The sequence below is a fragment of the Geotrypetes seraphini genome, chromosome 1 (genome assembly GCF_902459505.1).
Source record: "Geotrypetes seraphini chromosome 1, aGeoSer1.1, whole genome shotgun sequence".
Lineage (NCBI taxonomy): Eukaryota > Metazoa > Chordata > Amphibia > Gymnophiona > Dermophiidae > Geotrypetes > Geotrypetes seraphini.
This window is the reverse complement of record NC_047084.1, coordinates 275,207,953-275,223,070: the sequence shown is the minus strand read 5'-3', so window position 1 is coordinate 275,223,070 and position 15,118 is coordinate 275,207,953. Positions and strand designations below refer to the sequence as shown.

General features: G+C 45.4%; 1 protein-coding gene across 2 annotated transcripts in view; it reads right to left on the bottom strand.

The window, feature by feature from the left end:
- KDM3A (lysine demethylase 3A) overlaps nt 1-15,118 on the bottom strand; it is a 245,220-nt gene that overhangs the window by 69,603 nt on the left and 160,499 nt on the right. For both annotated transcript variants that reach the window (XM_033952017.1, XM_033952026.1), the window contains exons 18-19: nt 13,290-13,526; nt 6,205-6,376 (exon numbers count right to left, since the gene is read on the bottom strand). In XM_033952017.1, coding sequence (XP_033807908.1) covers nt 6,205-6,376; nt 13,290-13,526 — 409 coding nt within the window. The remainder of the gene's footprint in view (nt 1-6,204; nt 6,377-13,289; nt 13,527-15,118) is intronic.

Below are 15,118 nucleotides of genomic sequence, written 5' to 3'. Positions count from 1 at the left end.
ATATACAGGATTCCAGAAACTTTACCATTCTATGTTTTAAAAACATTTCCATTAATTTGCTTACCACAGAAGTCAGACTAACTGGCTGTAATTCCCTACTTATTCCTTTCACTTTTGTGTAGAGGGATCACATCTGCCATTTTCCAGTCCTCTGGTACCATTCCTGACTCTAGAGACTCATTGAAAAGGTCAGTCAACTGAGCCACAAGAACTTCCCTAAGTCCCTACACCCTCGGATGTACACCATCTGGCCCCATCGTTTTGTCTACTTTTATTTTAGCTAGCTCCTCACAAATACAACCCTCTGAAAATCGATCAGGGTCTACCACTCCTCCATCCCTATTCATGTTTTGTCTTCTATGGTCCCACTCCCGGTGCTTCAGTTGTGAACACAGAACAGAAATATTTGTTAAGCAATTCAGCCTTTTCTTTATTAGCTTCTACATATTTCTCCCCTTCACCTTTGAGTCTCACAATGCCACTTCTTCCTATATCTAAAAATTGTCTCCCCATTTTACCATATCAGCTATTTTTTCTTCCATTTGCATCTTTGTTTTCCTGACTACACGACCAGCCTCTCTTAACTTTTCCAGATATTTTTGCCTGTCTTCCTTTCTGCAATCTTTTGTAGTTTATGAAAGCTTACCTCTTATTCCTTACCTGCTCAGCTACTACTTTTGAGAACCAAAGCGGCCTTCTTTTCCTCTTACTTTTACTTACTTGCCTCACAAAAAGGTTTGTTGCTCTTACAATTACTCCTTTCAGTTTTGCCCATTGCATTTCCACTCCTTCCAGACATTCCCATCCAGACAATAATTCCTTGACGTAATTCCCCATCCGAACAAAGTTTGTTTTATAAAAGTCTAGAACCTTTGCTTTTGAATGAGCCCCTTCTATACCCATATTAATATTAAACCGTACCATGCAGTGATCACTGGATGCCACATCACCCACTGTTAACATCAGAAACATTTTCCCTGTTTGTAAGCACTAAGTCTAGTATGACCCTTCCCGTGTGGGTTCCATTACCAACTGCTAGAACAGTTCTCCTTGTAGAGAATCCAGGATCTCCCTACTTCTTGAAGACACCGCTATAGGAATACCCCAGTCAACATCTGGCATGATAAAATCACCTATTAGTAAAACTTTCCCTTTTTTAGATATATTCTGAATGTCTACCATTAAATTTCTGTCCGGAAACATGGCGCTATAGACAGCTAGCTGCTACAGCTCCGCTACCCCCGACCGCGGCGTGGCAATTTCTCTGCAATCTGCTTTATTGTTTCGGTCCCCAAACTGCAGCTGAGTGATCCCCAGCTGCTTGGCATGGGATTTGGTGAGCCTGAGTGGAGCGCCATGGCCTCGAAGATCACCCAGAAAGATTGGGAATGGAGCAAGCTGTCAGACTCAAAGATGGTGGACCATGTGGCGCCTCCATCGCGGGAATGTCCCAGCTCTTTGTGGGTGGCTGAAATCATGGCTGAGGTACAGGCAGCTATTGAGAGTTTGTTTGGAGACAAGTTACAGCATATCTTAGATAAACTTGATACGTTGGACCAATATTTTGCTACTCTCACCTCGGAGGTCAGGGAGACTCAGCAGCATGAGAGTGCCACAGAGGATCGGGTCCAGCAGCTTTCCCAGGAGCAGACAGCCCATACAACTACAATAGAGGCGCTGCAGACCAAGGTGGATGATCTGGAGAACAGATCATGCCGCAACAACCTTAGATTCGTTGGCCTGCCCAAATCAGTGAAGGACACGGAGCTTGGGGAGATGCTGGAACGCTGGTTGCCTGAATCTTTACCTTTCCCACAGTCCTCGGGCCCCTTGCGGGTCGAGCGGGCGCATCGTTTAGGGCAGCGGAGAGAGAATGTGGACCGGCCTCCTGAACTACTATCACAAGGTGGAGGTCCTGTGAACATTGCGGCAGGGCAAGAATCTGATGTATGATAACCGGCCTATTCTCTGCTTTCAGGACTATTTTGCTGAAGTCTCTCAGGTCTGGCATCGGTTTTCGCTCATCCAATGGAACATCTCTTTCTCTTTGCAATACCCAGCCCGATTGAGGTTGATCCACCTGGACAGAGCCCATCACTGACACTTTGGAGGCAGCGCAATGCTTTATGACGGAGCAGATGCCTGTAGGTCCAGCATGAGGAGCTGCCGCGGACTGAAGGGGCCCCATTCTCAGTAGATGGCTTTACTTCTGATCTACGGACCCCTTATTGGGGGTCCTTATACACACCAGTATGTTTTGGGACGCTGGGTCCTCCTGTGTGGGGGCTCAATGCCTTTTATTTTTTTTAACATTGGTGTGTCTGGGCTGAGTGCATGCTGATCGAGAGGGGGGGTTTATTTGGGTGCAGTGTGGCTGGTTGGAGTGGGAGTTCCCCTGGCTCCTATCTTTGGGGATTGAGCAGTGATTGTTCCGGTCTCTCCCATGAGCATAGTGGTCCTTGGGCTTTTTTTTATAGTTTTGTAAGGGGGGGGACTGTTTGCGGGGTGCATGGTTCGGTTTGGGAGGGAGTGGTTGAGTTTTTGCGGTATGGCTGTTTGGGTTGGGGAAGGGTTGGGCGGAATGAGTGGTCTGGGGCAGTTCGGATGCTAGGTCCTTGCTCTCCTCTAGTAGCATGCGTTTAAGGGCTCTCTTTAGTTTTTCTATTCTTTATCTTTCTGTTTTGCATTGAGGGAGGCTGAGGGCAATGGGGCATTACTGTTTGTTTCCCGTGGGCGGGTGTAAATAGTTTTCTCGAAGTGACGCCCAGCGAGGGATGTCTTGGGTATGGGTTGTGAGACGGTAGGCAGAGGAGGGGGGATAGTGGGAGTGGGTGGGTGGTCTATGAGGGGAGGGGGAGGGATTGCTGGGAAACAGGGGTCTTGCGGTAAGGTCCCTTGGGGGTCTTTGCAGGGGTAGGGTGGGGGGGGGGTTGGGGGGGAAGTTTTTGCACAGGCGGAGGGGATATGGTTTGCTTCTTGGGGGGGATGTTTCTTGAAGCTGGAGGGGTGGTGATTGGGACGCCCCTCTGGAACCCTTAAGGATGCTTGTCCTTGCTACACTCTTCTTTTGTCTAGAATACTCTGGAGTACACCTTGACCTCATAGAACTTTGGGGGATTCATTCCTCTGTCAAGCGCTCCAAAATTTTACAGCGTTTGAATCGTTCTAAAACTTCAATAGCCTTTTTACAGGAGACCCGGCTGTCCTCTGCAGAACATGCTATGCTTTGTACCTGGTGGGTGGGTACGCATTTGGAGGCGCCCGCTGTTGGTGGGAAAGGGGGAGTCATTATTTTGATCTGTAAGGGTCTCCCCACCTGCAAACCCGGCAAGTGCTCCACAACCCTAATGGGCGTTACATTATAGCGTTTATCTTTCTCAATAATCGGCCCCTTTTGTTATGCAATGTATATGCTCCTAACAATCCTTCGGCTAGTTTTTTTTGGAGGCTCCGCAATCAACTTTTGCAATTTGGTGACATTCCTCTGCTTCTTGGTGGGGACTTCAATGACTTCAATGAGATCCCCGGTTGGACCGCTCTACCTCCACTGGAAAAGAGGCTACTAAACTTTGTACAGGGGCCAAGCTCCTGGAATCTACCTTGGGGTTGCTAGATGTTTGGCGGGTGCTGCACCCTTTGGAGCGGGATTATTCCCATTTATCTCGGGCCCATGGGACGCTTTCCCACATCGATTTTGTCCTTATTTCATGAGAACTGCTCCCCTGGGTGCAGGGGGTGGACATGGGCCCCACTGAGATTTCCGACCACGCTTGGGTGGGTTTTCAGTGGACCTGAGGTGATTCTCTTAGTACTCAAAGGGAGTCGCGGTTTCAGGGATATTCGATTTCATGAGTTTTTGGTGCAGCGGTGGAATGATTTTAAATACACTAACCAGCAGCATTGCAACGATCCCATTCTCTATTGGGAGACAGCAAAACCTTCTTTTTTGCTTCGGACGCAGCTCTTAGATTTACAGCAAGAACTGAACGAATTATTACACCTACGGGCATAAGAACATAAGCACTGCCTCTGCTGGGTCAGACCCGAGGTCCATCGCGCCCAGCAGTCCGCTCACGCGGCGGCCCAACAGGTCCAGGACCTGCACAGTAATCTTCTATCTATACCCTTCTATCTCCTTTTTCAGCAGGAAATTGTCCAATCCTTTCTTGAACCCCAGTACCGTACTCTGCCCTATTATGTCCTCTGGAAGCGCATACCAGATATCTACCACACGTTGGGTAAAGAAGAACTTCCTAGCATTTGTTTTGAATCTGTCCCCTTTCAACTTCTCCGAATGCCCTCTTGTTCTTTTATTTTTCGAAAGTTTGAAGAATCTGTCCCTCTCTACTCTCTCTATGCCCTTCAAGAGGAGTAGGGCATGCAGGGAAACCACCCAAACGCCCCTTTTAAGACCCTCCCCTCCAAATCGCTAATTTAGGCTGTCAGCCTTACTCACTGTGACATGTACTGAATGAGACAAATTGCAGGCAGAGCTGAAACAGCTCACAAGGAGATCCTGTGTCTCAATGAACTTGGAAACTGGATTTCAAGTCTTCTGACTGCCCCATCAGCCTGACCACCACAGCTGGAGACCTCTGTCACCCTTGGACACGTCACACAAACGCCTGGCAGAGGAATGTAGTCTGGTTCCAATTACAGAATGACACGGGGAAAAATTCTGTCCCTGTCACTGCCCCGTCCCCGGACCACCATCCTCTTCACCACCCCGTCCCCACCGTCCCCTTCACCGCCCCGTCCCCGTCTCTGGCGTCCCCGTCGTCCCTTTCACCGCCCCACCCCGTCTTCAACATCTTCTCCTCTCCATCCCCCCCAGCACCCTTCAGCGGTCCAGCAGCTCCCTCCCACCGGCCAGCCGTGCATTTCTCTCCCTCCCTCCCTCTTACCTTCTGGCAATTTGTATAAGGCTATGCGCTGTATTACAGCCGAAGCCTTGAAGTCGCATCGGGTTGCCTGCTAGAAAAATCTCCTCCAATGCAACCGGAAACAGGAAGTTCCAGCAGGCAACGCGACGCAACTTCAAGGCTCCGGCTGTAATACAGCTCATAGCCTTATAGAAATCGCCAGTTTCAACAGGAAAAGGAGGGAGGGAGGGAGATGCATGGCCGGGGGGAGAGAGGGAGCTGCCGGATCGAACGCTCGTTCACTGCACGTGCTAACCATTCACCGCTTCACGGGGCGGTGAATGGCCTTGTCCCCGATCTTGCGGTGACTTTTTTTTCGGTCACCGTTTTGGCGGGTTACCCGCGGCTAGCCATGGTAACAACCACCGTGTCATTCTCTAGCCCCAATCCCGGTCGCGCCCCCACAGAACTGCTCAGCTTGTGCTCCACCCACTAGTGGATGAACCTGGGGTGAGCAAGCTCCCAAGGAAATGGTCCCTGAACCCCGATATGATGTGCAGGCTTTCCAGGGGGCTTACTGCCAAGCAGGGACCCCCCTCCCCAAAGCAGATGTTTTCGAACGGTCTGTGATCTCCTGCAGCCAAGGATGTCCCTGGAGGAACCTCCACAGCACAAGAGCGAAAACCTGGAACAAAAAATACTAAAACATCACAAAAGTAAACACGAGCAGAAAAGATAAGTTCCTACTGCCTGGCTTGTAGGAAGAAAGACTGGTGAGCAGAGAAGCATGCTCAGTTATGAGATATGGGGGGAGGGGGTAAAAGCCTCTCAAGTTTTGAGGTTTCCTATAGATCCTGATGAATGGAGGGAAATAACCCACTGGTCCCGGAATAAAGTGGGATTGTACAAGAATAAGCACTCTTTATAGAACAGTATGTAGTACTGTAATCTGTGTCTAAGGATTTTCACTAACTGAAACCAGATGTAAATCCCGGCATGCAAATTAATCACAGATCCCCTAATTCTCCAACACTGCACTTATTATAAAGGAATGCCCCTGCCCTACCCATATCCCTCCCATTGTTACACCCTCTTTCAGATCTGTGTGGAATCACATAGGCCCTATTGCATAACCTAGCATATAAGTGTAATTCCATGCAGATCTGCCATTTTTGGCCTGCTTTGTCACCTTCCTTCTATTATTTACTTTTCCATACTGATAATGTATAACACTAAGGGCCATATATTGAATTCCCTAGAAGTGTCTTAGCATTGCATCTGTTCATTTTCATGTGCAAGTATATATTATAGCAGGGGGATAAAGAAACCCAGATATACATACTTGAAATATCTTCAAATCCTTCCCAGAAGTCTCCCACAGTTGTTCCTGTGATAATACCATTGGTTCTGCAATTAACCAAATCTGCTTCCTGGTCCCCAAACTCTCTTCGGAAGGACTCTGGCTTCCAGACATCTGCATTTAATTTCTGATGCACTCCAGACACCATGACAGGCTGTAAGTGAAGAACAAGAAATGAGTCATTACTTACAACAGGTTCTTTTTAAGAGGTCAACCAATAGCAATCCTGTAATGAAAACAAATATAAACATGAAAAATAAGGAAGGCAGATGACACTTATCCACTTACTAAACAAACATTTTAAATATTAAAATACAACTTATTAGGCATTTTTCCCAGTCACTAAATGGAGAAACCCCTTCAGTACATTGGAAGATTAACTTCTTACCTAGATCATCTTCTTTCTGTTAACTTATAAAAAAGAACAACAGTTAGCATAAACTAACAACAGAGATGTACCAATGAAACATCCTGCTGTGTGCAACAAACACATATGAAGCTCAGGCTCAACAAACTGAGACTAGCCCTACCTGAGAACATTCCGGTTCAACAGGAACCTGTCTAACTTTGTCTTGAATCCCTGGAGAGTGTTTTCCCCTATGACAGACTCCGGAAGAGCATTCCAGTTTTCTACCACTCTCTGGGTGAAGAAGAACTTCCTTACGTTCGTACGGAATCCAACCCCTTTCAATTTTCCCTTCTTGTTCTCCCTACCTTGGAGAGGCTGAACAACCTGTCCTTATCTACTAAGTCTATTCCTTTCAGTACCTTGAATGTTTTGATCAAGTCCCCTCTCAATCTCCTCTGTTGGAGGGAGAAGAGGCCCAGTTTCTCTAATCTTTCACTGTATGGCAACTCCTCCAGCCCCTTAACCATCTTAGTCACTCTTCTCTGGACCCTTTCGAGTAGTACCATGTCCTTCTTCATGTACGGCAACCAGTGCTGGATGCAGTATTCCAGGTGAGTGCGCACAATGGCCCAGTACAGCAGCATGATAACCTCCTCTGATCTGTTCGTGATCCCCTTTTTCATCATTCCTAGCATTCTGTTCGCCCTTTTCGCTGCTGCCGTGCATTGTGTAGACGGCTTCATCAACTTGTCGATTAGAACTCCCAAGTCTCTTTCCTGGGAGGTCTCTCCAAGTACCGCCCTGGATATCATGTATTCGTGCATGAGATTTTTGTTACTGACATGCATCACTTTACACTTATCTATCCAGATGAGCTCTCCACCCATGCATGGAAGCGTCTGTTGTTAACACCTTCTGATGTGTTGAAATTTGGAATAGAAGACCTCTGAACAAATTGGTTGACATAAAGTCCGAGGTTACTTGTATTTTTGAGAAACTCTTTCTGTGGACAGACCACTGGGTGAAGTGTCCATTGAGGAGTTCTGAAATGTAGTTGAGCAAATGAGGTCATGTGAACTGTTGATGCCATGTGATCTAGAAGACGCATCATCTGTTGTGCAGTTAAATACTGGAGATTTTAGACTTTCTGTGAGATTTGAAGTAAAGTCATAAACCTCTGATGAGGTAGAAATGCACAAACCTGAGTTGTGTCCAGAAGCGCACCAATGAACTCCAGAGTTTGAGTGGCTTGCAAATGTGATTTCTCATAACTGACCGGAAACCCAAGAATTTCTAGAAGTGTCACAGCCGAATTTACTTGAGGTGTTGGGGCATTAATTAACAAGTTGTCCATATAAGGGAATACATGAAAGCCGCAAGAGTATTAAGTGGTAGCGGCCACTACTAGACATTTCGTGAATACTCTGGGTACCAAAGCAAGTTGAAATGGAAGCTCCTTATACTGGAAGTGTTGTGATCCCCTTTCAAAACAGAGATTTTCTGTAGTTTGGGAGGATGGGAATATGTGTGTAGGCTTTAACATGCAGAGAACAAAGCCAGTCATTTTTCTCTAATAGAGGTAGTAGGGTTTCTAGCGAAATCATGTGAAATTTCTCCTTCATCAAATATTTGTTGAGAGCATGGAAATCCAGAATTGGATGGAGACCTCTAGTCTTTTTTAGTATGAGGAAGTATTTGGAGTAGAACCCATGACCCTTCTCCAATTAAGGAACTGGTTCTATGGCACTGAGTTGAAGAGCTGAGAGCTCCTGGTGAAGTAGGGCCTTCTGCTGGGAGTTGAAAACTGACTCTTTTGGAGGATGATTTGGAGTTTTTTTTCTGAAATTGGAGGGCATAACCCTGTATCACTATTTGTAGAACCCAGTTGTTATCAGAATCTAATAATTGTAGAAGTAAGTGAGGCATTCTCCTATAGGGAGAATGTAGGGAAGAGACAGGCATGCTAAAGTTCTCCAATAAGGAGTCAAAATGACTGTTGAGATTTCTGCTGAGTCTGGGGCTGAGATTTTTGCATTCTCTCTTGTTTGGGATATCTTTGTGTGGACACTCTAGAACAATGGTCCCCAATCCTGCCCTGGAGGACCACCAGGCCAATCGGGTTTTCAGGCTAGCCCTAATGAATATGCATGGAGGAGATTTGCATGCCTGTCACTTCTATTATATGCAAATCTCTCTCATGCATATTCATTAGGGCTATCCTCAAAACCCGATTGGCCTGGTGGTCCTCCAGAACAGGGTTGAGGACCACTGCTCTAGAAGATGCTGATGTTTGAACATGTCTCTTTTTCTATAAAAAGGACAACTAGGCAAGTAGAATCTTTTAGATGGTTTGAGGAAGGGCAAGGTGACCATGGAATCCTCATGTCTCTTGATCTTCTTCCTCAATCTTATTACTAAATAAATCCTATTCTAGACATGGAATATTTTCCCATCATTCCTGCATATTAGCATTCAGGTCTGATACCCTGAGCCATGCCTGGCATGTCATGAGAACAAATTTTGCTGATGTTCTGGAAGTAACATTGAACGCATCAAATACTGATCGAGTCATGAATTTCCTTGACTCAAGCAGATTATTGGTAATGTCCTGAAAAGAGTCCAACTGAGCTGTAGGAATTTACAGCTCAAACTGGAAAATGAGTTGTATCAGAGATTTGAAGTAGGTCATATAAAATTATAACTGGGGGTATCCTACTGCAGAGCATAGAACTTTGAAAAATCCTACAACCTATACACTGTCCTTTCTCCCGATGCCATACCTTTGAAATCCCCAGTGGGCCAGCAATGGGCCAGGAAAGAAGGCCTGCAACAGGTACGGGTTTGAGGGGGAGGTGGGTGCTGATCTGAAAATAAACTGAGACCACCATTTATGGGCCATTTTTTGGCCCAAAAATTTCAGCTTATATTCGAGTATATACGGTATATTTGCGCTTAATGGAGTTTAATGTTGTAAGAACATTTAGGCGCTTGTGGTCTAGCTGTCTTTAAGAAGGATAATGGAGTCCTCATGCCTCTTGATCTTCTAGGTCAGGGGTGGGCAACTCCGATCCTTGAGGGCCAGAATCCAGATGGGTTTTCAGGATTTTCCCAATGCATGAGAACTATTTGCATACACTGTTTTCAATGCATATTCATTGGGGAAATCTTGGAAACCCGACTGGATTCTGGCCCTCGAGGACCAGAGTTGCCCACCCCTGTTCTAGGTTGCCTCCTCTATCTTGTCCTCTAACAAATTGTCCCCCTAGACATAGGATATTGGCCAAGCATTCCTGAACATTGGCATTGAGGTCAGATACTCTTTAACCACACTTGATTGTGCATGGCAACGAATACTGCTGGTGCTCTTGTGGTAACATTGAAATTATCAAAAACTGAACATGCCATGTATTTCCTGGTTTTGAGAAGATAACTGGAAAGATGTTGAAAGGAATCCAGATGTTCTTCAGGAAGGTACTGTTTGTAAAAAGACATTTTTTAAATCAAATTTCATGCAGAAGTTATAACTTCATATTCTACTGGTTAACATGGAACTCTGAAAAATTCTGTGACCAAATTTATCTTGAGTTCTGCTCTCTGCCAGATGGAGTACTGGCATAGGTCCTTGAGCCGTTTACCTTTTTTTAGTCCAGACTCTATAAGGAGGTATTAATATTGGAGTTGAGGTCTATCGAAACCCGTATAAGACTGAATTCTATATAAAGCAGGGGTGTCCAACCTTGGCCCTCATCAGGTCGGGTTTTCAGGATTTCCTAAATGAATATGCTTGAGATCTATTTGCATGCATTGGAAGCAGTGCATGCCAATAGATCTCATGCAAATTAATTGGGGAAATCCTAAAAATCTGACTGGATTGCGGCCCTCGAGAACCAATGTTGGACAACCCTGATATAAAGTGTCCAACTTGTGTGGAGCAATTGGGACTAGTAGTGATGATTCCCAGTTCTTAAACATTATATCCTTCATCAAATTATGGAAAGGAAGTTTCAAACAATCCTTTAGCCACTCCTTGTGGTCTAGAGCATTCATTACTTCTGCTCCTGGTTCTGTCTCTGACTCCATCTTAATAGGCACAGCTTGTCCCATCTAACAAATTTTGTGAAAGACAGACTTTCAGGTGGTAGTCATCTGCAAAGAGATGGTATTCCATAAGATTCTTCTATAGAGAGCTCTTAATAGTTAGAGGAGAAATACTGAGTAAGGTCAGAATCATATTCTTTGGAGATGGAGAACGTCGAGGTGAGCTACAAGGAGAGCATAGAGGTGAATCCCATGGTAGTGACGAAAAGAACATCGAGAAGTACTTCTAAGATTGTTGTTGAGAGGAATGTCGGTGTCAACATGATGAATGTCTTGAATGGGAAGGAGAACTATGTTCTCTTGAAGATGCGAGTCTTTACAACATTGAGCATCGATGGGTGTGGAGTCCGAGATCGATCTTGGGATGGTACCTTGAGCGTTGCTCAGACTGGGCTGAGGGCGGATGCAGCATCCCAGCCAACTCCCTCTGTACCAGTTCTTTGATCTGATCTTGTAAATAAGATGCTGGCACCAATGCTGCATGCAGTACAGAAGATGCAGCTGAGAGTGGTGTTGAGGCATTGGTGACCTCGATGCCAAGGCATGCCTTAGAGGAGACACCAACTACAGTGATGGCAATCTTGTCTCAGTGCACCAATGTTTTGAATGTGTCGATGGAGTGGATGCTTGAGACGACACCAATGCACGCCTGGAGGAGAAAGGGTGTTTGTGCTTCTTAGCCTTCTTAGCAGGTGACCCCGTATCCCAGGAAGGAAAGGGCTGAGGAAGTAGTCTTGAGGAAGTAGTCTCTTGCTGGGGAAGAGGGAGAGAAGTATTTGATTATCTCCCATCCTCGAAAGCAAGCCCCTTTCAAACCCAAATAAAAGAAATATCTCGGTGGAGATTACTGCCCAAAGTCACAAAAGTGGGTAAAGACACTACAGTTTTACCAGAGAGACTAGGACCCTGGAGAAACCAAAAAAAAAAAAAAAAGGTAGACCTAGAGGTCCTGTTGTAAAAGAAGTGAAGGAAATTCCTTGCCTGTGAATTCTGACCAATCTCCTGTGGGTGTAGCTGAGCAAATTCCATTTTGGGAACAAATGAAAGGCTACAGAATCCACAAATAGCAGAGGATGAATCGAGGTTTTTGTTTTTGAACTGTTAAAACTTTAAGAAAGTTCAGCACGTAGGAAGGCCTGATTATTACAGGAATCAGGGTGGTGCTCTCCCTTCCCCCATTTCAGTTTTTACCTTGATGGAATGGGTGGATAAATTTTAAGGTAGCACAAACAATTTTCACAGCGTAGTGTAGTGTGAGGTTGTTTTTTTTATTAAGATGTGGAGAAAATAAAAGCCTGCTGAATTGTTTGGGGAACTGTGAAACAAAAAGGCTGATGAATTTAATTAGAACCGAGTTAAACTTAAAGCACTGTGAATTCTAGTACATTTGAGGAGCTGACTTTTTGAAACAGCCGACATTCTAGATGCTAAAAGGAATTATTTTTACTGAGTTTTTAAAGATAGACTGTATGTTTTGCCCTACTAGCTGGGATAAAATAAAGTTAGGTTTTGGCAATTAATTAGCCTAATAGACTCCCTATATTGGGGAATGGAGAAAGGGAGAGAAGGTCCCTTTCTTAGGAAGTAATTGGCTGAGCCGTCCAGAACAAAAAAACGGTGTTGAAATCCATGCCTGCCTAGCCCAACAGGTGACAATCCACAGATGGAGGCAGCATCGATGATAAAGAGGGTGAGCGAGGTATCAATGTTGTGGGTAGCAGTATTGATGAAGCTGATCTCTGGGCATTAGAGTTAGAGTCCGCAGACATCATTGATGCTCCTGAGGTTGATCCAAAAAGCCTTTTGAATTGTAGCACTGGTACCAGGGCGGTGTTCAGGACCTAGGCACTAAACACACCAGTTATGTGAGTCAGTAGCCTAAATGGTCCCGTTACACTGGGTGCACCATATGAAGCTGCTTGGAGCCTTGGACTTTAACCTTACATCATTGTTCCCCTCAAAGGACTCAATTATCTGGGGTGGTCGAGTAAATTATAAGATGACAGTCTGAGATGAGACCAAAAGCAAAAAAGAAATCGGTCAAAAATCAAAAACTCTGAACTGGATGAAAGATAAAATAATAAAATGAAAAACTATGAAGAAAACAAGTGAAAAAACAAAAGGGAAGGCACTGAAAAATATAAAAATGTAAGAGTTTGGAGAAACTCCAAAAGCAGCTTCTCAGCTCCACGGAAAACTGAGAACTGATGGGGACACTGGGTGGGAAGGCACCCGCACAAACGAGGGCAGTCTTGAGACTTTTCAAGTGACAGGAAACTTTTGCACTGCCTGTACCAGGCTCCCTGCATGATGTCACACCTACATGGGAGAATATGCTGCCTGCTTGTCCTAGGATAAACATTAAAACATCTTAACAGACTTCAAAGGGGCAAGTCAAGCAAGGATAGATTAAAGTAAAAGAAATTTAAGTAGATAATGGTGACTAAGGTATCTGAAAAGTAAAAGTATAATTAAATTTAGAATTTGTTTCTACACAAAAAGGATTACTATATTTTAAGTATCTAGATGTAAAATATTTCTTCATTAATTATTTCTGCCATCGTATGTAGATTACAGAAGTGAAACCTTTAAATCAGCAAATTTCTTTCTGTTTATGTACCTGTCCTTGTTTCCAGCATTCTCGGAACACATTCCAGTTACTCTTATTGCAGGGATCCTGTAGGCACAGCAGTCTGTTATCACACAGCCAGTAATGAGGGGTATCAAAGCCCATCAGGCTAGGTTTTATTGTGAGTCCTTGAGGTTTCTTTACTGCATCAGTAGTAGATTTACTTTGTACTAGTGATGCAAAGATATCATCCAGGATTTTCGGTGTGCTCTTAAGGCCACTATCCATCTGAACATCGAGAAGACAATGCAAGTTAATCATCGTTTATACACACACCTCTTTAGTAATATGGTACATGATGGCAAACACCAAAGTGTTAGTTAAGTGTTGCTTCATGCAAGTTACCTCCAAATCGTATAAGTAGTGCAAAATGTCACATCAAGATTCTATTAGTATAGACAGTTTGTGATATGAATAATTTACTCTCTGAAATATTGAGTTGTATTTTAATATATCATTCCCCCCAAGAAAATAACAATAAGTACTTGACTTAACACATGTTGTGACAAAATATCATTCAGTGAAGTTCAAAGTACTGTATATTTTTAGGAAGCAAATTTACACATTGAAGATATCTACAAAATTCAATCCTTAGTAATTTTATTTCCTTGCTGAAGTGAACTGAAATGCCACTATCAGTTTCAGAAAACGCATATTAAAGGCCATCAGCTGGATTTACTGGCATTTACTAATGACTGTCTTCAAAATGTGAAATTGGAAAATTTAGAATGGAGGAAGTTACTGTATATACTCGAATATAAGTCGATCCGAATACAAGTCGAGACCCACATTTTCCCCCCAAAAAGGAGGAAAAATGGTTGATTCCAATATAAGACAGGGGCTTAATATTCACGTGCTGTGCCCTGCCAGGATCTGCATCCAGTGTCCCCTCTCTCATGCCCTCCCCTGCCAGGTTCTACACTCAGTCCCCCTTCCCTACTAAGCTCTGCACTGAGCCCCCCTTCCCTCCCTGCCCTACCAGGCTCTGCACCCAGCCCTCTTCCCTCCCTGCAATACCAGGCTCTGAACCCAGCCCCCTTCCCTCCCTGCAATACCAGGCTCTGAACCCAGCCCCCCTCACCCTGCCAGGCTCTGCACCCTAAACCACCTTCCTTCCCTTTACCCTCTTCCCCCTCTAGTTGTCTAGTGGTAGGCCTGGATAGGAGGGATTTCTCCCGTCTCCTGTCCGATACTAACAATTTTTTACACACACCCCCCTCCCTGCGTACCTTTTCCCTGGTGATCCAGCGGTGTATCCCGCAATGATCCCCTCCTGCCAATCTTGTAGCCAGCAGTCAGCGGCGCACCCGAGCCGGCAAGCAGGAGCGAGATTTTTGAGCTCCCACATGGCCCTGCGCTACTCCCTGAATGGCTGCCGTGAGAACCGCGAGTCCCGTGAGAACTGGCAGCAGCCTTTCAGGGAGCGGCGCAGGGCCGGGCGGGAGATCGAAAAGCTTGCTCCTGCGTGCCAGCTCGGGTGTGCCACTGGCTGCGAGATTGGCACGAGGGGCTCAGTGTCGGATACATCACTGGACCATCAGGGAAAAGGTACATGAGGGAGGGGGTAAAAAAAATTGTTAGTATCGACCTGGACAGGAGAGTTCCCTGCTGCTGTAAGAAGGTAATTTAGATTCGCGGCTACAAGGCAGGGAGGATAGTCGGACCGGGGCTGTTGTCGGTCGGTCGGGGAAGTGCCACAAAAGTAAGGGGACCTGGCCGGCTGTGCTGCAACCGGGGCAGACCGCCCCCCTCCCTTGGTAGCCACGCACTCGAACCGCGAGGCTACTCTCCTTCTTACTTGCCCTGCCTGCAGCACAGAG